The following is a 24,020-nucleotide window of genomic DNA, read 5'->3' as shown; positions in this document are numbered from 1 at the left end:
ATAATAGGTAATATTACCAATCACTTTAACCTTGAGCTTTCTCCCTAACAGCATTGTGGGTATAAACACACCTCAAGGGCTGCAGCGATTCAAGACAGCAGCTCACCACCAATTTCTCAAGGGCAACTAGAGATGGGCAATTTAATGCTGGCTCAGCCTACGAAGCTCACACCCCTTGAATGAATATTAAAAAAAATTGACAGCATTTACCTGAATTTACTCTTAAGCTTATCACATATCCAAATATATTTCAAATTTTCACTGATTAAAGTGCTTTTAAGATATATTTTGTACTTCTGAGGACTCAAGAACCATTCAAAAATTAGGAACGTCACACATTAGACAAACTTCAAAGGCAGATTCTTAAATCCACACTCAAGTTGAGGGAGACTTGTTAGGGAGTGCATGGAATAAACTACATTATTGGTTTCTGAAAACCTATAAACATCCACTGTGGAAAGATACAAAGGACTGCAGATGCTGGTATCTAGATGAAAAACACCATCCACCAGCATCATAGTGTTTTTCATCACTGTGGAAAGAAGCCATGCACATGCTGCTTATGACATTATATAGAGGGTTCCTGTCCATATGCCTTCTTATGACACTGGGGGCAATGGACCTGATTGATGACAAGTTCAGATTCAGTTATGGTAAACTGCTCTCAAAGCAAGTTACTCAAAGATTTGAGAATTAAAACAGAAACATTCAGCAGGTCATGTGGCATCTGTGGACAGAGAAGCAGTTCAAGTTTCAGGTCCAGGGCTCTTTGTCAGAAATGGGAAAGAAAGAAAGACAAATTAGTTTTCAATAGGAGAGAAGATGGGAGCGACATGGGTAGAACAAAAGGAATGTCTATGGGTTAATGGGGTCAGTTACCAACCCAAGCTATGGGGCACACCAGATCATATGAATAGAAAAAAGAAAAACCTAAAGAACCTGATATTCTACAACTTTAGGTAGCTTACTCTTTCTTTCTGTCTGCATCAGAACTGGCCATTTCTGCCTGTCATCATCTTGGCCAAGTTTTTCCTTATTCCATTCCCTTTGTTTTACCTTTCCCTACTCTGCCTTCTTATTTACTGAAAACTAACATGTTTTTCCTTTCTCATTTCTGATGAAGTGTCCCAGACCTGAAATGTTAATTGTTTCTTTTTCCACAGATGCTGCCTGACCTGCTGAGTGTCTCCAGCATTTTCATTTCTTATTTCCAGCATCAACAATTTTTTGATTTTTTTCTTACAAAGATCTAACAATCTATCTGGCATACAGTTCCCATTCCCTAACACGGGGGATCTCTGGCATCCAGCAATCTCATACCACCAATGACATTGAAGAATTTTGACCGTCAGCAGACTGTTAGCTTTTTAAGAGTAGAGCATGAAATAAAGAATGGATTGTACACATAAGATTAAGATCTTAATAAGATTAAACTAGTTATATAATATTAATATAAGATTGAATTAGATTTTACTCAGGAGTTTATCAGGGCCAAAAAGGTATTTATAAAAATTGAAGCTTAATACTGTTTAAAACACCATTTCCACCCAATTGAAAAAGATAGCCCTGACCAGGACTTTTACAAGAATATTGCTTAAAATTGACATTCTCCGCAAATCTGCAATTTAAAAAATTCATCTGCAAGAGCATACCCAGTGGAGGTGCAGGATATCAATGACAGCACTTTCTGGGTTTGTGTTTTAACTATGCATGTGCATATTTTTTGCGCATGCACAATGTAATGACGGTGAACACCAACATTTTCACCACTACTACAAAATCCAGGCCAATGCTTCCAGCTTCAAGACAAACATTTTCAACCATAAAATATAAACAAATATGTTTTAGTTTCTCCCTTTTCTCCAATGCTGAATTTCAATGCTTTAATAATGAAAACATGCACGTGTGCTAGAACATAGAATTGTTATGGTACAAGTGGACACCATTTGGCCCATCAAGTTTAAGCTGTTTCCTAGTTGATGAATCCTGTCAATCTTGTTCCCTCGTTCTTTGTCAACAACCCTGCAAATTATCCTCTCAAGTACTTACCTAATTTCCTTCTGAAGGATTCTGTCTTACCACCCTGACAGGCAGTGAATTCCAGATCAAACTTATTCTTTGAATAAAGAAACAAAAAAATCTTCGCCCTAATAAAGTTACATCCTTTCTTTTGCCCAGAATTTTTTTTTATTATTTGAAACAATCTGATAATGGGAATAGCTTCTTATTATTTACCCTATCTAAACTAGTCATGATCCTATATGCTCTCAAATATCATCTCAGCCTTCTTTATTCCAAGGAAAATAACATTAGTTTCACCAGACTAACATTACAGCTCAAATCCTTCATCACTATAACTGTCCTTTGAAAACTATTATGCACCCCCCTAGGAATATCAATTGCTTCTTAAAGTATTACCACTAATAATTGGACACAATACTCTAGTTGTGGCCTAACCAATGCTTTGTACAGGTTTAACATGGATTCACATACGACCGAAATATGAAAGTTTTTTCTGAATTCTGCTTTACTAATCTTTCTCAACATGCTCTGTCCTTTTCAAGGATTTATGCACATGTACATTCAGATCACTTTGTTCCTGCACATCTTTGAAATGTGCACTGTGCATAGGTTTATAATTTCTGTGAAAATTCATTCATAAATCTATTTTTAAGACTGCGATAATCAATTATAACCACACCTTGGAATGCTACTTAAAGGCTACATCTGGATTACTCCTTATGCTTGTGAGAACAGGAACATTAAGGTTAAAATAAGTTTAGGTATTGCTGCTGAAATGTTGCAGAAGGGAGGGCTTCAGTTTCCTTGCACTTTGGAACCAATTCTGGAATATAACATTTGCACTTCAACTGAGCTGGGACCAATAAGCGATAATTGGGAATGGGTTTAAACTAATCTGCCAGGGAAATGGGAAACACTAGGAAGTATTATGGAGAAGCTGCAATGTCTATAGGGGACTGGGAGAGATGACAGAACAGAAGAATGGATCATAAAAGGAGTGTGGCTTCGTGGTGCAGCAGATATTGTTGCTGCCTCACATTCAGAAACTGGTAGAGAAAATTGCAACTGAACAGGAAACCATCATAGAGAAGATGGCTTACGTACACAATCCTAATAGGGAGAAATAAAAGGTATCCAAAGCTAGAGCTACCTGGATCCTTCCATGATAGTAATGAAACAGAAAAAGATGGCTTTATGACAAAGGCAAGGATGGTAATATCATAGAGACCCAAACTAGAGCAAGCATAGATGAGATGTAGAGAAAGGAATCAGAGTAGAAATGAGAATGAAAGTGGCCAATGAAAAAGGAATCCAAAATCAATAAGGATAAAATAGAGTAAATAAGGATAAAACAGCTTTTGATGGCAGAAGGAATGGTAAGCAGAAAGCACAAATTTGAAGTGATTGCCTAAAGAAATATATCATTACTGATTTTTTTTTTAAAGAAAACAAGTTTCAGTTTTGTAAAATAGACTGATTTAATTGGATGGTGGAAGCAAATTCCGAAGTAACTTTCCAAAGGCAATTGGATGGATACTTGAAGGTAAAATATTTATGGGGCAACCGGAAAAGAACAAGGCATTGAGTATGACTGTATTGCCCAACCAACCGTCAGCTTATGCACTAAGGATCAAATGGCATGGATTGTTACATGACTATAGCCCTTGATTTTGAATTTTAAAACTACAAAAGGTTGTTGTTAAATTAAATTTCAGTTACAGCACACCTAGAATATGGCAAAATAAGAGAACTGGAGCTGAGAATGTTTCATAAAGGAATTCTTTCATACAAGTGAGTTGCACAAACACGGAAATAATTCTGAAAAATATTCCAAGCTATTCCAGTTAATACCAGCAGGTGGTGCACATGTGAATTAAAAAAATGTACAGGCAGATCAGGCTTTGCATGGGAAGCCCACTGGACTTTTGCTATTCAGTGTGTCTTCAACTTCTGCATCAGTGTACTGCAACGCAAAAGTCAGAGACATGCTGGATATCAAATGCCATTTCTCATCCAGTCCCTTAGCTTTAAATTGGGATGCAAGCAACCCCCCTATTCACTTGAATAAAGTCACTGAGCATCATTAAAAAGACCAAGTTAACTTCTTGACTTTTTATTTAATTCAATTTATATTTTTTAATTAATTTACAATACTTTTACTGACTTTATTTTTTAATTATTTTTAGATTTTATTTTTATAATAACTTAAATCCTTTTAAACTAATTTTAAATATCTCTGAATACCAGGGAGATCTCAAAATCGTGAACCATGCCTCTAACAATGATGTGCAGCTACCAGAGGTCTAGTTGTCACTCTCAGTCTGCTCCACCTTGCAGAAGGGTATAGAGTGGAGGTCTCCACCACAGGCCACTGAGACTGGTCAATGCACGCAGGTATAGCCAATGATCTAGTGTGGGGTCCAGGTCTGGGCTGCAGGGTCAGATCAAACACAATCTGACCCATTATAACTTCCTCTTTTAGAATGAAACTGTATTTTAGTTAAGCTAGTAACTAGACAGCAAAGTATATTCATGCAGGAAAGTTACAAGTATTTTTATTCTTCCACAAGCTACAATAAGAACTCTATTGATGAATATATGTTGTTACGTGTATCAATATAACATTTGTTAATCTTTAAGATGTGGTTCACCTAAAAAGTATGTTAATCTTAAACATTTGTCAAATGGCAGGTTGCAAATATCCAGGACAAAATGTAGAATTAAGTTCAAGAAAACATTTATGCATTTTCATCATGAAAGAGAAGAATAATGTCTAATACCTTTAATGCAGAGTACTGGTGCCGGTTAATTTGCATGTTCCTATCACTGTACCTGTCCAGGGGAGTAAACATTATGCTAAAGGGACCGGCCCAGTGGCTGAACAACATAAATAGACTATGACGTAGACTCTGTTGTGGAAAGATAGACCTGCGTTGGTGCACTGCAAGAACAGACAAAAATAAGAAATAAATTTCAGTATGATTCCAAGATAAATTAAGGTTTGCACGATACATTATCTTTACAATAATTTAAACTAAAAGCTCCCTTTGATGCACCACTGCTAAACATCGTCAGGAAACAATTTAATTTCTTTGGTTGCAGTCAGATTTCAGGCCTTGTAGACTCGCTCACACACACACTCAAATATAGGTCTATTTATATTTTGAAATTCTCTGAATTTGTTCATTTTTTCTTATTGGCACTGATACACCACTGAAAATCAACTAAACTGTTGTAGTGTAGCTCAAGAGTTAAGACAAACTGGATTTACCACATTGGAGTAAACCTTGGTACAGATTAGTATGCTTGTCCAAAGACCAAAGCAGGTTATGATAAAATACCCTCATAAAATGGACATAAATCTGTGTCCTTTCAGATAATAAGAAATTACTCGACACTTTGTGGCATCATTAACACATTGCTTATCTTATAATTATCCATACCTGGAACATTTTGAATGATATTTGCCACTAAGGCACTGAAATGGCATCGGATATCCTTTAGTGTGTCAGAATCCTTATCATTCTCAGCTTCAAGTAGCTGCCTAGTTAGATCAACATACTCCAACAAAGTATTATTGAGGGAATGTAATTCATTATCAAGGCCTCCACTTCCACTGATAATAAAGGAAAAGAAAAGAATACATTAGAACAACAAAAACACAATCAAATCAAACATGCTTATTCAAAGAAGTTCAAGAAATTTTTTTTACTGATAATCTCAAGCAAGGAACAAATAAATCATTACTCAATTTAAGTGTTATTTTCCCCAATCAGCTGGAATGCTGCCAAACTGTTTGCAGCCTAACAGCTAGCCCTACACCTTGACTTCGAAGCAAGGCAAATCCTGACCCCGCATCTATTCCATGTTCTTAATAATACAAGTATTCTGAACTCTCTGATAGCAGCCCTTTAACAAGTAGTGGCGTATATTGAAGTATGCCAACAAGTAGGTTGTTCTAATTGGGGGCTTTGGTTCCTTTCAAAAGTTGGAACATCTTTATTACATGAACAAATTCATATGTGTGGAATAATTTACGATTAGGGTATGTGTGCACATTGGCACATGCTCAGAACTTGGAAGAAAACATCTTTTGAACTGAACAACACAAGTAAAGCACTTTGTCTGTTGTTCATCATTGACGTTGAACTATTTATGACCAAGTTTTCTCTCAAGTATCATTTTCACTTTAAATTTATTAGAAAAATCAAGAGAAAAGCTTCAATACAAGTAAAGGTGATCAGTTCCAAAGAATTACCATTCATAAATGTAAACTTTGTAGAAGAAAATTCTATTTACAATATGGATTACAGTAAAAACTTTTAGCAACTTCAATTTGAGCTCTCTTTTTATCTTAACAGTGTAAAAAATTCACAGCTACATGCAAATTAGGTACAATTTCTTAGTCAATCAATTGATGAGAACCATGGGCAGTTTGTAGCTCATTTTCTTTTTGAGGGAAATTAAAAATGCTTTCATACACAAATTGTTCAGAAAACATATTTCATGCCAGTCTATTTTTTCATGTCAGGAAATAATGCTTCTTATAAAATGTAACTATTTCCTGAGCTCTTTCTCATTTCTTCGTGATTGCTAAAACTAAGAGTTTCATTTTCCCAACACTTCCTTTCTAAGCTGAGAACAAAACGAAGGACACTGTACTGAACATTCCTGCTTCAAAGTGATTGATATACAATATGGTGCAGCAAAACTCATAAGTCATAATGGAACAATACTTGAAATTGACACATAACAAAGACTCTCCAAATAAAGAAAACTACAGACAGCAAAGATATTTTATCATATTAGAAAATCATGTCCCTTATGCATGTAGGGAGTGTTACAAATAAGCTTTTTAAATTCCTTCTTCTGGTGAACTGCAGGCACTTGCTGTGTAGGAGAAATAAACAAAATATTCAACTCTAATGGCTTTCAGATCAGACCCTCTTACTACTATTTCTGCTATTGTTCATCTACCTTATTATTTCATGTAGTAAGATACAAAACATTTAGGACTACCTTTTGACATTTTTAATCATCTTAACATTGTTTAGTATTTTGGCTCTAATTGCCTCTCACTCTTGGTTTTCTTGCCTTCTGCTTTTTCATTCCACTGTCCTTTATTTTATTTCTGCCTTTGTTTCACTGTCCCTAGTCATTCTGTTTAGGTTTCTATCCCCTTGCCATTCTAGTTTAAACTCTCCTCAACAGCACTAAAAACTAGCTCTACTAGAAACTGGTTCTGATCCTGTCTGTGGGTAAGCTGTCCCATTTCTGGAGGTCCCGCCTTATCCAGAACTGATTCCAGTGTCCCAGGAATCTAAATCCCTCCTGCAACAATTCTTTAAACACATAACTTCATAAAATCATACAGGACAGAAACAGACCTTTCAGCCCACAAACTCTGTGCAGACCTCGTGCACCCACTTACACTAATCCCATTTTCTTCTTCCCAGATTTCCATCAACTACACCCCACCACTCCCTGCCAGATTCTACCACTCACCTACATCTTCAGGGCAATTTACAGTGATTAATTAACCTTCAAACGCACGCATCTCTGAAATGAGAGGAAACTGGAGCACCCAGAGAACATGCAAATTCCACACAGTCAGCCCCAGAGATCTGGGTCACTAGGAGTGTGAGGCAATAGCTCTACTAGCTGAGCCACTGTGAAGACCTTGGGTCTATTCTCCTGTTCTTACACTCACTTGGTGCTGGAAGTTGTCCTGAGATTGCTACCTTTGATGTCCTGGTTATTAGTTCATCTCCTAATACAAATTCAATCCTGCAGGGCCTTATCCCCCTTAATCACCTATGTTGTTGGTACCAATAGGTGCCACCACCACTGGCTGCTCATGCTCCCCTTTCAGGATGCTCTGTAGTCATTCTGAGAAACCCTTGACCTTGGCATCAGAGAAGCCACATATCACCTTGGAGACATGTCTACAGCTACCTGTTTCCCTGCTGCTACAGTTCTACCACTCTTTTTCCTCTCCTTCTGAGCAGCTGAGCCATCTACGGTGCCATGAATTTGGCTCGCTGCATTTTCTTCAGTCTCCCCAACAGCATCCAAAATGGAGTGTGGATAGCCACAGTGAGTGCATGGGGTATTTTGGTAATGGAAGGAGTGAATGTCGCAAGTGGCAATCCCATTGCCACTTTACACTGGATGTTATCAAGTTCCTTGCCTGTTGTTGGCACTAAAATTATTCAGACAAGTAGCAAGTAATCCATCACATTCTTGATTTGTAGCGTACAGATGGTAATAAGGCTTTGCAGAGTCAGGAGCTGAAGTACTTGCCTCCTGGTCTCTGACTCTTCTTTAGCAACAGTATTTACGTTCCTGAAAAGCACTACGATGCTGGAGGGACTCAGCAGGCCAGGCAGCATCCGTGGAGAAAAGCAGGTGGTCAACGTTTCGGGTCAGGACCCTTCTTCAGGATTGAAGATAGGAAAAGGGGAAGCCCAATATATAGGAGGGAAAAGCAGAGCAGTAATAGGTGGACAAAAGAGGGGAGGCGGGGTGGGCACTAGGTGATGATAGGTAAATGCAGGTAAGAGATAGTGATAGGCAGGGGCAGGGGAGGAGAGGAAGAGCAGATCCACTGGGGGATGGGTCAAAGGTAAGGAGGAAAAAAAAGGGATAGAAAAAAAGAGAGAGGCTAGGAAAGGGAGGAAAAGGCATGGTTGTGGAGGGTGTGGCGGCGGGATGTGTGGGGATTACTTAAAGTGGGAGAATTCAATCCTGTTAGGCTGCAAGGTTCAAGACAGAAAATGAGGTGCTGTTCCTCTAGTTTGCACTTGAACTTCTCCAGGCAGTGGAGGAGGCAGAGGACTGACATATCTGTGATGGAGTGGGAGAGGGAGTTGGACTGATTGGCAACAGGGAGATGCAGATCCTGATTACAGACAGAAAGGAGGTGTTCTGCGAAAACATCACCTAGTCTGCATTTGGTCTCACTAATGTAGAGGAGGTCACACTTGGAGCACCAAATGCAGTAGATGATATCAAGGGAGGTGCAAGTAAATCTCTGTCGCACCTGAAAGGACTATTTGGGTCCCTGGATGGAGGAGATGGAAGTGGTGTACGGGCAGGTGTTGCCCTATGGCGGGGGCAGTGGGAAGTTCCCGGAGTGGGAGCAGAATGGGGGGGTGAGGAGTAAATCAGGGAGTCGCGGAGAGAACGGTCCTTGCGAAAGGGATGGGGAGGGGAAGATATGCTTGATGGTGGCGTCCCGTTGGAGATGGCGGAAGTGGCAGAGAATGATATGTTGGATACGTAGGCTGGTAGGATGAAATGTGAGGACAAGGGGGACCCTATCCCTGTTGGGTCTGGGAAGGGTGGGGTTGAGAGTAGAAGTGTGGGAAATGGCAGAGATATGGGTGCGAGCTCTCTCGACCACAGTAGGGGGGAAGCCACTGTTAGTAAAGAAGTTGGACATCTCGGATGTTCTGGAGTGGAAAGCCTCATCATGGGAGCAGATCTGGCAGAGGCAGAGAAATTGAGAAAAAGGGATAGCATCCTTGCAAGAGACAGAGTGGGAGGAGCTGTAATCAAGGTAGCTATGGGCGTCAGTGGGTCTGTAGAAGATGTTGATGGGTAAGGAATCTCCTGAGATGGAGATGGAAAGATTGCGGAAGGAGAGAAAGGTGTCAGACATAGTCCAATTGAATTGGAGAGCAGGGTGAAAATTAGTGGCAAAATTTATGAAACTGTTGAGTTCCGCATGGGTACAAGAGGTGGCACCAATGTAGTCGTCGAATTAGCAAAAATTAATGTTGCCAGTTTACTTATAACTGCTTTTCCAAATTGACAAATACCTATACTTGTCTTATCTGTTGCACTGAGAGGAATGGGCTTTATTAAAATGGAAGCATTCAGCCTTACTGATAGAGAAGGAAGCAGCTCAAAGGTTAGCCCATAGTTAAGAACACTAGGTTTATGAAGAGTGTGGTTCAGCCAGATATGGGAGATTGGGAGGGGAGTGGAATAAGCGGCAAGGCTGTGAGAGTTTGTGGTCAGAACAAAAGACACTGTTTTGACTGTGAGTGCCACCAAACCATTCAACCATGTAGAACACAGCTATTGAACCCAACCCTGGCACTTCTGCATCCCCACTACGAGCACCAGGATCACTGCCAGTAGTTGAGTGTAGCTACTTTGGTTGACTGAGGATCAAAGATGATGCATCTTTAACACTATCAAGCACTTAATAGTGCTTGTTTAAAGTCATGGAGTTGCACAGCACAGATATAGGCCCACCATGTCCAAGCCAACCATTTTGTCCATCAACATTAATCCCATTTGCCCACACTAGGTCGGCATCCTACTATGCCTTGCCTATTGAAGTGCCCATCTCTATGTCTCTTAAACATAGTGATTGTAGCTGATTCCACTACCTCCTCTGGCAGCGAGTTCCAGATAACAACCACTATCTCTGTAAAAAGAGCTTTCCACTAAAATCTCCTTTAAAGCTCCTTTAAATCTATGCCCTCTTGTTTCTGATACCTCTACCATGGGAAAAAGATGTTGACTATCTATCTTATCTGTGTCTCTCATACTCTTAGATACTTCTTTCAGATCACCTCTCAGTCTTCTTCACTCAAGGGAAAACAAGCCCAAGCTTATCCAATCTCTCTTTGACACTGTAATATTTCCATTGCAGTTTGTTGAAAACTTGAAATGGTATGTTAATGCTTTATTCTTTACCTGTGACTAATTACACCAGCATCTGCCAGTAGTTCAAAGATCCTCACGAGTTGCACTCGTAAAATGTCTCGACGCCTGCGTCGTTTCATATTCTGCATGACACACATAAAATGTTACTTCATTCTGGTACTTTGAAATTCTATCCAACAGTACAGATAAAATAAAACGAATATAAAACTATTCAAAAATTCAACAAAATTTATCAACTGTAAAATGATATTATTACTGAACATCTGAACATAGTCAATTAATTTCCAAGCAAGTAGATGTTGTAACAGGCAATGTAAAATCACTAAAGACATTACCCATACAGTCTTACAGCATGGAAACAGGCATTTCGGCCCACTGAGTCCACACTGGCCAGTGGGTACCCTTCCGTATTAATCCCATCTTCCAGCATTTGGCCTGATGTCAGCAACTAATTCCACCAGCACCCTCTCTTCAGATTGCCATTTTATACCAAGAAACTACAAATACCAATTATATAAACTGAGTAATAGATGTCAAACAAACATCTGGTGTGGCTGCTGCTTGGATATCACAAGGTTACTTCTATTGATTTAAATGAAGCATCACACTGATGCCTACCAGAGAGGGGCAGTACTCATAAGATTCATCAAGGCAGGCTAGCATGAAAGATGTTTGTGCAGAACTGAATTTTTTGAATAAGCATGTTAGGCTGAAAGTGGAGTGCTTCATCTTAAAACTGAGTAGTATGCTCTTTTTTCAAGGCAGGGAGGGGCTGAAGGAGGAGGGATGGGGTAGTACGAAATGACAACCCCTGGGCTCTGGAAACTTGATTTGTGATGCCATCAGGAGAGGCAATTTTAGATGAGTGTTTAAACATGCTTTTATTCCTCACTGCCATTTTTTGGAACTATGCCATCAGTGGTAGAAGACACACTTTTGGAATAGAGACTGTGGTTCAAGATTCATTTGAAGATTTGAACATAAAATCCAAGCTTTCAGGTCAGTGCAGTACTGAGACAGCGTCGACTCTTGCGAGAAACATTAGAATAAGCCTATCTTGTTAAATGGATATAAAAGAGCAGGATTTCTCTCCATTCCCTTTGCCAATCATAATCTCACCTAACATTTGCTGTTTGTGGAATCAATTGTATGGAAGTCAGCGACCATGTGTCCTATGCCATGGATTGGACTTTGCTAAGTGGAGACTGGGGCATGCTGCAAGGATTCACCATTTGGATACCTGTATACCTTTTACAAGGTAAAGAAGGACTTGTTGAAAGAAAGCCTCCCGAACCCAAGCATGGAGGCCCTACATGGTGTCAGGGCCTGGTGTAATGTAATCTGGACATGAGTGGGCGAGAATAAGCCCCATCCACAAACTACTAACAAGGCCAGACAGAAAAGCCAGGCTTCTAGTTTTGTTTGTCAGTAAATACAAATTTTTAAAAATCAATCAATAAAATAAAATTTTAAAAATTCTTATCCTTAACATAAATAAAAACACCGAGAAATACTTAAAGAAAAAACACCAGCAGACTGCCCACTTTAAAAGCTGCAGAATTCCAGCAAGTTTGCATTTAGCTGCTGGACTCCACAGAATTTGAGAGCCAGTTTGAATTTTCTGTGTTCAGATATGCATGCACTAATATCCTGTATACTTTTTACAAGGTAAATAAGGACTTGTTGGCAGCTATGCGGACAAATGGCGGCAGCTTGCCGTGGAACTGTTGCCAAATCCCAGCAAAATCTTCGTTAGTGTCCAAAAGTATTTCACTGATTGTGAAGCGCTTTGGGATACACAAGTTCATAAAAAGTGCTGAAGAATTGTAATATTTTTCCATTGCACAGATGTATGACTGCATGAACAATAATAAAAATGCAGGTATATTTTGAAATAACAATCTTCAATTGTGCTTTTCCAATTATGTCAATTAAAAATTCATCTACAAGTGAAAGTGGTCCTGCAGAGAACTAACACTTGTAAGAACTCAAAAGTATGATCTATATTTGATATATTTTGAGACAAAATGTTACAATCCCCTAAATGGTTTTAGCATAAAATAATTTCATTAGCAATTGTGGATGTTGAGCTGGTTGGAACATCACAGTTTCTCCCAAACTGAGGAACACGAAGGTGCAAATTTAATGTGTTACATTAGTGCCACGGGCATAAGATTAGTTATATCAGTATGCCAAGTTTACATATTGTCAACCTGGACTCGGGAATTATCTGTGTCATTGTTTTCTACTATGTGACAAGGATATGATAAGAAAAAAATCTGTAATACCAAATATACAAAGACATGATCTTTTTTATATGAAGAAATGTTTTGAAAACTTATAAACCAAACCTGTGAATTTATTCCTTCACAACAAAATCAAACTTTAGTCAGATGCATTAGAATGTTAATGAAGAAATAGGAATCTAGCCCACTTTTATTTACCTCTGGTCTTCTTTCAAGTGCTTCCTTAATAATGGGGTGAAGTTCTTCTATCAAATCTCTGCAACAAGGAAGCAAACAAGAAATAACCTACTCAGAATTCAATTTACTTGGACTAAGAATACTCACAAAATGGATATTCAATTTTGTTTGCAAATTCATGGTAGTCTTTGTTCTAAATGAAGGAAAGTGAAAATTTAACTTGCACCTGACTGTGAAGTGGGAATGAAAGAAAACTGTACTCAGTCTCTTTAAATGTAGGGTCACAGAAACCTCAAGTGGATAAGGAGCACAAGAGAATGTCTTCTTTGAACATAGCACTTAATTTTGGTTAAACATAACTGAGCAGCTTCAGAAGTGACTCCACAAAATGATGAACAGTTGGATAACTCTGCATCATGTATACTGCTCTCCAAATACTTTGAAAGAGAAATCAAGTGAAATCTTAAGCTGCTTCGTTTGTGCTGAGGATGTGTGAAAATTCTGTAATGAAATGCTCTTACCTAAATGCTACAGGATTGGTCCTGCCAAGCCCCAGCACCAGAGATTCTGTAATTTCCATGCTCTCAGAGCGCATCATTGGAACTATAAACTTGAATAATGAGGATGGGGACGGAATGCCAATTACCTGAAATAACATGGTGATTCATATTAATACAAGATTTATATTTTCAGAACTTCATGCTATTTACTCCTCAGTTCACTACTGAAAATATCAAATTGGCTTGGTTAACAACAGTCTTGTTTGAGACAGGAAGTTATGGATTCAAACCATGCTAGAGTCATGAACATTAAGGAGATCTATACGGTTATAATCAGAGTCATACAGCACAGAAACAGGCCTTTATTCTGGATGAGATTCAAAACCATGATCCCACATGTATTATCAAACAAAAATAGGGAATTTTCCTTCTCAGTTGGCTAACAATCCTTTTAGAAAACAGAACTGTGATTTATGGGATTTTGCTGTGTGTAAGTTGGTTGCTTTGTTTCAAAAGAAAGTTATGGATAAGAGATGGTGTCCATCATTTTAATTAATCTTTCCGGACAGACCCCAGACATCCTGATTTCAATTGTTTCTCAATGAAATGCAGGTCTCTCGCTTCTTCAAGTCTAGGCACTGGGCCATTCTATGGGTTGATCATATTTTATTTGAAGATGTAATGTTGTCTCAACTTTAATCTAAACCAGGTTGAACTTCTTACACATTGTTAAAAAGAATTGTTTTAACATATAGCATCTTTAATTCAACCAAATTCCCCAAAGTAATTCACAAGAACATTATCATACAAAATCAGGAAACTGGGATTTGGTGACATTTGCTTAGGGGATTCCCGTGCTTAGAGTCCTGGTAGCTGAAGGCATGGCCACCAATAATGAAGCAACAAAGTTCAAGGACAATTGAGAGGTAGATATTTCAGAGGATTGGGGGAGATTGCAGAAATAGGAAAAGCAAGACAATTGAATGATTTGAAAATCAAGACACTGCTAATGTAGATAGGCAAGCACAAGGCTGATGAATGAATGGAACTTGGCAGAGACAGCAGAGTTAGCCTCGAGATAGTCTGATCCTGGAGTTATATGTTCCATTCTCTTGACAATCTAACTGTAGCTAAACTTTAGTGATTCTTTCATTGAAAGGCTTTTTGCCAAGATCTTCTTTCAGCACATGCAAAAAGATGAACCATTGGGAATGAGGCATCCATTTCCCTTGCAGTCAGAGTTATGTTAGCAGTAACCCATTTATGACATACACAAAAAACTTATGCAGTTTGTCCAACACAGTATTCAAACCACCCAACTAACAGTATGAACCCAAATATGTAATGCAAAATCATGCAAATGTTCAACAGGCATTCAATTAATCCAAATTTTAATGTCTTTTCTATTTATCATCCACAGTACAAATCATTTTGATAGAAAGGGCTAAAGAAAAAAGGAATCAAAAGCCAAAGACAATTGGCCAAATCTTGCTCAAGCAGATCCTTTCATAGTATTGGTAATACAGTATTTACTCTTTCTTGAATAGATTTTGTGCAAATTCACAATGTCATGGTAAAGGAAATGGTTTAATTGAGACCTTAGTGAACAATAGGACCAAACATTGACCAATATGATTTAACAATTGAGAAAGATAGAGGGACAACAAAGGCGAAGTAGGTAAATTAGAAACAAATCAGCACAGAAAAAGAGCAAACAAAACTGGATGAAGACAGAACAAAGGGTTTATTGTCATCACCATGTCAGTTAATGAGTTGGAGGAAAGGTAGGACCTATATAGGCACAGGTAAACCTGGAGCTGGAGTCTACCACTCAGCCCTTTGAGCATACTCTGGCCTACCATGGCATATCATCCATAAACATGATGTGATTTTAACCCACCTCTGCATTCCTGCCTACCTCCTGTAACCTCTCACTCTCTTTTAGCAGCACCCACAATACTTACAACAGAGCCACAACATTTGTTGTCGGACGAATCACAGGTGGTGATGAGGACACCTGGTTGAGTGGTGCCGCAACAACAGCCTCTGGCTCAATGTCAGTAAAACTAAAGAGCTGATTGTTGACTTCAGGAAGGGGAAGGAGGGCGAACATGCACCAGTTCACATCGGGGGATTGGCGGTGTAAAGGATCAGCAGCTTTAAATTCCTGTGCATTAACAAATTGGATGACCTATCCTGGGCCCAGCACAGAGATACAATGACAAGGAAGGTGCACCAGCATCTATACTTTCTTAAAAGGTTAAAAAGGTTTGGCATGTCACTGAACATTCTAGCAAACTTCCACAGATGTACTGTTGAAAGCATTGTGACTGGTTGCATCACGGCCTGGTAATTCGAATGCGCAGGCATGTAAGAAGCTGCAGAGAGTAGTGGACTGAGCCCAATACGTCACGGGAACATCCCTCCCCACCTCCAAAGAAAAACAAGGCAACATGCCTTAATGACTATCGGCCAGTGGCTCTGACATCCACTATCATGAAGTGCTTCGAGAGGCTGGACATGGCACTCCAGCCTCCCAGACAACCTTGACCCACTGCAATTCGCCTACTGCAAAACAGGTCTACGGCAGACGCCACCTCCCTGGCCCTGCACTCATCTCTGGAGCATCTGAACAGTAAAGACACCTACGTAAGCCTATTGTTTATTTACTACAGCTCTGCCTTCAATACTATAATTCCAAGCAAACTCATCTCCAAACTCCTGGACCTGGAACTCAACACCTCCCTTCGCAACTGGATCCTTGACTTCCTGACCAGCAGACCGCAATCAGTTAGGATAGGCAGCAACACCTCCGCCACAATTATTCTCAATGCTAGTGCCCCACAAGGCTGCGTCCTCAGCCCCCTTCTGTACGCCCCATACACTCACGACTGCGTGGCCAGATTCTGTTCTACAAGTTTGCAGATTATATCACTGTAGTGAGCTGTATCTCAAATAACGATGAGTCAGAGTACAGGAAGGAGATAGAGAACCTAGTGATATGGCATCATGACAACGATCTTTCCCTCAATGTCAGCAAAACAAAAAATAGCTGGTCATTGACTTTAGCAAGGGAGGGCAGTGTACATGCTCATGTCTACATCGATAGTGCTGAGGTCGAGAAGGTTGAGTGCTTCAACTTCCTAGGAGTGAACATCACCAATAGCCTGTCCTGGTCCAACCACGTTGACACCTTGACCAAGAAAGCTAATCAGCACCTTTACTTCCTCAGGAGGCTAAAGAAATTTGGCACCTTCCCTTTGACCCTCACCAATTTTTATCAATGCATCTATGTGGATGCATCATGGCTTGGAATGGCAACTCCTCTGCCCATGACCACAAAAATCTGCAGAGAGTTGTAGATACAGCTCAGCACATCACAGAAACCAGCCTCCCCTCTTGTGGACTCTATCTACACTTCTTGCTGCCTTGGTAAAGCAGCCAGCATAATCAAAGAGACCACCCGCCCTGGACATTCTCTCTTCTCCCCCCTCCAATTGGGCAGAAGATGCAAAAGCCTGAAAGCACGTACCATCAGGTTCAAGGACAGCTTCTAGCCCGTCGTTATTAGACTATTGAATGGCTCCCTGGTATAAGATGGACTCTTGACCTCACAATTTACCTCATTATGACCTTGCACCTTAATATCTACCTGCACTACACTTTTCCTGTAATTGTAATACTTTGTTCTGCACTCTGTTATTGTTTTACCTTGTATTACCTCAATGCACTGTTGTAATGAATTGATCTACATGAATGGTATGCAAGACAAGTTTTTCATTGTATCTTGGTACATGTGACAATAATAAACCAATTTACCATTGGCAGTTATCTACATGAGATGCTGCTTCAGGAAGGCAACATCTATCATCAAAAATCCCTACCATCTGGGCCATGCCATCTTCTTGGAGCTATCATCAAGCAGGAGGTACAGAAGCCTGAAGTCCCACACTGGTTCTTGAACCAACCTGCATAACCCTAATCATTACATCAATAATAGCAACACTATGACCACTTTGTACCACAATGCACTTTGTTCTTTTTTGTTCTAATTGTATCATTTCTTGTAAAAATGGTGTAGAATTTATGGTTGTTATGTTTTTCTTGTGAATGCCACTTATCTGATGTGTGTGCCTGTGATGCTGCTGCAAGTAAGTTTTTGATTGCACCTGTGCATACATGTATTTGTGTACATGACAATAAACTTAACTTTGACTGATTTTGTTTAATAAACAATCTGCTGGAGGAACTCAACGGGTTGAGCGGCACCCGTGGGAAGGAATTATTGATGTTTTGGGTCAAAACCCTGCAGCATGACTAAGAGTGGAGAGGCGAGATGGCCAGTAGAAAGAAGAGAAGGCAAATGGCGAGACAGTAGTCCGAGGTGACTGGCTGACCGAGGAGGGGTGGACGGTGACAGGCAGGTTGCGCCAGGTGATGGGGAGGAGGGGGTAGGGGGGAGAAGGGGAGGGGGAGTAGATGATAGATGGAACGATGGAAGCAGACAAAAAGAAAAAAACAAGAGAGGCAAATGGAGTGAGGTGGACGGAGGAGAGTGTTAAGGTTGGATACAACTGCTGGAAGGAGATAAGCAGGAACACAAAGGGCTAGCAGTGCTGGAATGTGATAAGTTAAGGAGGTGATAATGGCAACCATTTGGGAAGAGGGTGAATGGCAGATGGAACCAGAACCAGATAGGGGATGGGGGGGGGAGGGGGGGGTGGGAGTGGGAAGGGCAGAAGACTGTGGGGTGAACTATATGTGTAGTGGGTGAATGGAAATGGAACAGGGGGGGAGCAGAAGAGGAGGGCAGAGATGGGTGACGGGGGACTGGAAGGAGCAAGGGAAGGGGACAAAAAAAATGGGAGGACCGGAGGAGGAATTGAAAGGGGGGGGGGGGGTGAGGGAGGAAGAACCCACCAGAGGGGAGGATAACCTAAAATTGAAAAATTCACTGTTCATTTCATTGTGTTGTAGACTACTTAGGTTACCCAGGTGGAATATGAGGTGCTGTTCCTCTAGTTTGTGTTGGGCATCACTCTGGCAGTGGGGAAGGTAGGTCAGTGTGAGAATGGGAAAGGGAATTGAAATGGCATGCAACTGGGAGCTTGGAAGAGCCATTGCAGACAAAGCACAGGTACTCTGCAAACCGGTCGCCCAGTCTGCACTCGGTCTTGCTGATGTAGAGGAGGCCACAATGGGAGCACAAAATGCAATAGATGAGGTTGGAGGAGGTGCATGTGAATCTTTGCCTCACCTGGAATTGCTGCTTAGGTCCCTGGATGGTGGTGAGGAAGGAGGTATAGGAACCAGTATTACACTTCCTGAGATTGCAGGGGAAAGCGCCAGGGGTCAGGGAGGGATGAGTGAACCAGAGAGTCATGGAGGGAGTGGTCCATGCAGAAAGTGGAAAGCAGTAGGGAGAAGAAGATGAGGCTGGTGGTGGGATCTCGTTGCAGCTGGAGGCGGAGGCTCATAGGGTGAAAGACGAGAAATTATCTCTGCTCTGTGTGAAAGGAGGTGGGGTGAGACCAGAAGTATGAGAAACAGAGATGTGAGATGGAATCCATCAACCACAGTAGAAGAGATGCTACATTTCCTGAAAAAGGGGGACATTTCAGATGTCTTGGAATGGAAAGCCCCATCAGGTGCGGCAGAGACAGAGAAACTGGGAGAAAAGGATGGCATCCTTATAAGAGACAAGGTGGGAAGACATGTAGTCTAAGTAGCTGTGGGAGTCAGTGGGTTTGTGGCAAACATCAGTGGACAGTCTGTCTCCCGAGATGGAGACAGAGAGATCTAGAAAAAGGAGAGAAGTCTCAGAAATGGTCCACGTGAATTTGAGATCAGGGTGGAAGTTAATGTCTCCAATACCAAAACCAAGATCCTCCCCCAACCTCAGTCATCAATTTATAGTACATGCCTCCATACATGTATATTTGGAGGCCAAGCTTCAAGTCATCATTGACTTTTACACTGAAGCATATTGGTCTCACACAAAGGTTCTTTACCAGGCCAACCTTGGTGCTAAACAGCACCCCTAAACAATCGCAATACATGATGAGACATTGGAAAATAAAAATCACTTTTCATATCTTATGAGCCACCTTCCAGCAGTCATCGGTGATAAAATTCACTACTGTCTCCAATACCTCAGCACAGTTTTTGGGCCAACCAAGGAAAAGAGCATTCAAAGATGCCAAATCTGGCATTAAGCTGTTCACTTACTTTGCAGCGCTGACTCCACACTTAGTTTGAAGACATGAACAAACTCAAAGCACTGCAGAGGTACCTCCAATGTTTCCTCTGAAAAATTTTATAAATTCATTGTCAAAAGAAAAAAACAAAGTCCATGTCCCATGCCAGCTCAACAGTCCCAGCACTGAGACTCTGAACACACTTGAACTTGTGTCAGTGGGTGGATCCATATCGTTTGCATGCCTACACCACATTCCTAGGAGTTTCCTTTAAAAAAAGTAATATTCTCAATAGTTCATAGGAATCCCTGGCCCTTATTGCTCAGAATGATGAAAGACTCTCAGCAGGCACTGAGCATGTCATATTACTATGACGCTAGCAAGTGGAGGCTATGCAAACAGCAAAATCCAGGCAACATCTCAAACAACCCACGCGTATGCCCTATCAAGCATCACCTGCCCCACCTGTCTTTGAGTTCAGCTGAAGATTCTTCAGCCATTTCAGAATCCTAAAGGCTGGAATGGACATGTTATTCTTAACCCCAAGGACCGCCCAAGAAGAAAAATGATTCAAAGAATCCCTACAACAGTAGTTAATGTAACTCAACAACTTCTCCTAATAAAATCAGTAATTTTTCCAGCCGAGTGCAATTTGAGGATTAGTTGTATCACACAGATTAGATTGGTAAAATCAATGTAGGCACAGGGTGTGATTCACAAAAGAATTAAAGCTATTGTCTCCATTCTGGCATTCAATAGCCATTTCACAACATGAAATTACTTGCCAGCCCTATTTCTGCGGTTCTTAGGAAGAATGAGCTGTTGTTTATGGAAAGCAAAAAATGAAGTGGCATAAATCAACCAGGTCAGTCATGGCAAATATTAGTGTCTTCCAAACTTGCTAGTGATTACACATTCAATAACATGTCTACCCAGAAGATGATAATTAACCAAGCAAGACCACAAGCATGTGCATCATCCATTCCACAACTGTGTCTCGACCCGAAAGGTTGTCTGTCCATTTCCCTCCATAGACGCTGCCTGACCTGCTAAGTTCCTCCAGCTTTTTGGGTGTTACCAATGACTGTTGGATTTTTCCGCAATTTAAGGAACTTTAAAAGATCATTAGCAAGGCATTTGGTATCACTGCACCCGCCTCTTTTAGAACCTTGTGATAAAACTATTGAGTTGATGGGATTTGACTAGCTTTAATCCTCTTTATTTTTCCAGTACTTTCTCTTTAATGATATTAATTACTTTAAATTCCTTATGGTCATTAGATTTGTGGTTACACTCCACTTCTGCTACAGTTCTTGTTTCAATGACAATAAGTACAAAATATTTACTTCATGCCTTTGTCATTCCTTTACCCACCCCCCATATAACGTCACTGCCTCAGTGAGCCCTCTATTCATTTTGTTACACTATAGAAGAGTAGATTATAGATTATTAATGATTATAGATTATTTCTTCTTACTTCCAAATTTTATCTTTTCTCTGTTTACCAATTTCTTTGATCATATGTTGATGCTTCATAAATCTCCTCCCAATATCACACTTACTCTCATTACAATTTTATTAGCCTCTTCTTTTAATCTAACATTATCTCTAACTTCCTTCATGGAGTTACTTCTCAGTGAGAACTTGGAAATATTTCTTTCCGCGCTTACCATCGTTTACCTATTGCATTTTAATCTAACATCAACCTACTTCAATCAAATCATCGCTCATCCCTCATTGCATTTATTTAAATTCAAGACTTTAGTTTTGGAATTATAGACCTCAATGGAATTGAAGCTGTCAAGAGCTGAAATAAAGAGTGGAAGCTTTTGGTCTGATTAACTGCACTTAAGCCAAGGCTTGGGTGAACTGGAAGGTAAGCTTTTGCTTCTTTACCATCATAGCAGAATTAGAGCTTTCAGGTTTTTTCTGTAGTGTTGAGGACCTTCTTGGCTAGGTAATTAGCTCCTGTAAAGTACCCTTTGGTGTAGGATAACGGCCAAAACAATCAAAGGGGTATTATGTGAGAAAGAATCATTTCCAGGGATATAGGGGAATGAGGAGGGGCTTGGGGGGGTGGTAAATGGGACTGCTCCAGAGAGCAGGCATAGACTTGCACACACATGCGCAGTGACCATGTGTTGTGTGCACACCCACCCGCAGATCATGCAACAGGTGCACACCAACAGATCATGTGACACGCACGCGTGTGCACACACACACACACAAACACAGACTTTTCCCTCGGCCTTCTCAGCATGATTCCCACCCTCCCTCAGTCTCCCTTCCTCTCACTTCACTCAACTCTCTCCTCAACCCAGCCTCCACCAGCTTTCCAGTTGCCAGCCATCACCCTTTTCAAGAGTATAACTTCAGGGCCACCCCCAATGGACAATTGCCCTCCCTGCCCTCGTGACCACAAATGCCAAAGCCTGCAACCTAGCCAAGATGCCCAGGCTACAGCCCACGAGAAGCATGGTTGCCTCAGCAATGTAGGCTTAAAAAGAAAAGCAGACATTACTATGGTACAAAGGACCCAGGCTGATCTCCTGAGTTCATTTTATCCCAACCACTCGCACTTCCTGGGACTGATGTTTAAGCCAAACACAGCAAACTGGACAAGATCCTTGTGGAAGTAGAACAGTGCCAGAAACACACAGAGATGATGCCAAATGACGGCCCAATTCTCGTTGGAGTGCGAGTTCAAGTGACTTTCTTCAAGTACCGCTTTCAACTGCGAACACAGAATGTAGAACAGCACAGCACAGGAACAGGCCCTTCGGCCCACAATGTCTGTGCCGAACACGATGCCAAATTAAACTAAATCTCTTCTGCCTGCACATGATCCATATCCCTCCATTCCCTGCATGTTCATGTGTCTATTTAAAGCCTCTTAAACGTCACTATTGTATCTGCTTCCACCACTACCACTAGCAGCCAATTCCAGGCACCTGCCACTCTATAAGCCACCTCAAAATAAAAACATACTTTCTTCTCCAGTTGTATTGTTTTGAAATATATTAAATAATTAAGCCATTTAATGTCTAACTAATTTTTTTGAGACTTAAAACTAGTTCTTTTCTCTTGTCATTCTGCTCAATTAGTTATTTCAATTTTCTTGAAAAAAAATCAAGTTGTACTTACTTTAGAATCCAAACTATATCCACTATCTGGTGTAGACGCCAGCGTCTCTGGAGGGGAGCAGCGCACCGACCCGGAAGGAGTCATGTTACACGTTGCTGCACTGCAGCAAAGAATAAGGTAGTTTCTCCAAAGCCCAATGTACGAATCATTGCCAATTGTGGTGCTCACCTTTTTGGCATTTATAGGACTGCTGTATGGAAAGAGAAAAGAAAATTATTAATGTTTAAATATGCTCAGACTTTGGTAATTTTTTCAAACTTCCCAACTTACTAAAGAATAAGCATTTTGATTGAATATAAAAAGTAAAATAGACAAATATTGGAACATTTCAAGCACTTTTAAAATTTTACAAGTAGGTTAACAAGGTTAATGTTTTCAGGTAGCTGATGTAGAAATAAATCAAGACACTGAAGAAGTACACAAACACTGCTCAAATTCATTGTTTATGACTTAAATTCATTAATTAATTTAAAATACAAATAATGGAAAAAAGGGATAAATTGTGTATAACCAACTGAAAAGAGACCAAGGCTGTGGTCGACATTAAGTTTTTACAATTAGTTCAAGAAGGACTCACTTTATATCCACTTGTGGAGAAAGCATCTGTAGACGAGTATATGAATACATCCATGCAAAACTCAGTGCTGAGGGACAATGTTTGGGCAAATTTTCTTGCTTGAGGAAGCTTGATAAGCTGATAACCCAAGGGTCCAGACCCTGTGTCACATGTGCAAATATCCAAATATGTGAAGGACTGACCACATCAAACTGATGACTGATGGGGGAGGAACTCCATTCTGCCAGTGTCTGGAGGTCTATCCCACTGGGGCAATACAGCAAGTTTGTCTGATTTAAGAACAAAAAGTATTTTAAAATTAGAAGCTGCTTTGAATATACATCACCAAAGGAAATTATTATTTAATACAATGTTGTATTCAGCAGTTTAAGATAAAAATCAACAACTCTTAAACAGATTGACAGGTTTTCTTTTCTCTCATCATGCAGATCATCATACCCTTTGTTGGGATACAATTAAAGCAATAACAGCCGCC

The 24,020-nt window shown here is 40.3% G+C and overlaps 1 protein-coding gene across 7 annotated transcripts in view; it reads right to left on the bottom strand.

Moving 5' to 3' along the window:
• The window catches only part of fryl (furry homolog, like), a 255,534-nt gene that overhangs the window by 86,506 nt on the left and 145,008 nt on the right, over positions 1–24,020 (bottom strand). For all 7 annotated transcript variants that reach the window (XM_052033379.1, XM_052033380.1, XM_052033381.1 and 4 more), the window contains 7 exons: positions 23,546–23,814; positions 22,969–23,158; positions 13,649–13,773; positions 13,149–13,206; positions 10,735–10,826; positions 5,466–5,638; positions 4,803–4,963 (listed from right to left, as the gene is read on the bottom strand). In XM_052033379.1, the coding sequence (XP_051889339.1) occupies positions 4,803–4,963; positions 5,466–5,638; positions 10,735–10,826; positions 13,149–13,206; positions 13,649–13,773; positions 22,969–23,158; positions 23,546–23,814 (1,068 nt within the window). The remainder of the gene's footprint in view (positions 1–4,802; positions 4,964–5,465; positions 5,639–10,734; positions 10,827–13,148; positions 13,207–13,648; positions 13,774–22,968; positions 23,159–23,545; positions 23,815–24,020) is intronic.

The sequence above is a fragment of the Pristis pectinata genome, chromosome 2 (assembly GCF_009764475.1).
Source record: "Pristis pectinata isolate sPriPec2 chromosome 2, sPriPec2.1.pri, whole genome shotgun sequence".
NCBI lineage: Eukaryota > Metazoa > Chordata > Chondrichthyes > Rhinopristiformes > Pristidae > Pristis > Pristis pectinata.
Note: the sequence above shows the minus strand (reverse complement) of the source record. Positions and strands in the feature narration are given on the sequence as shown.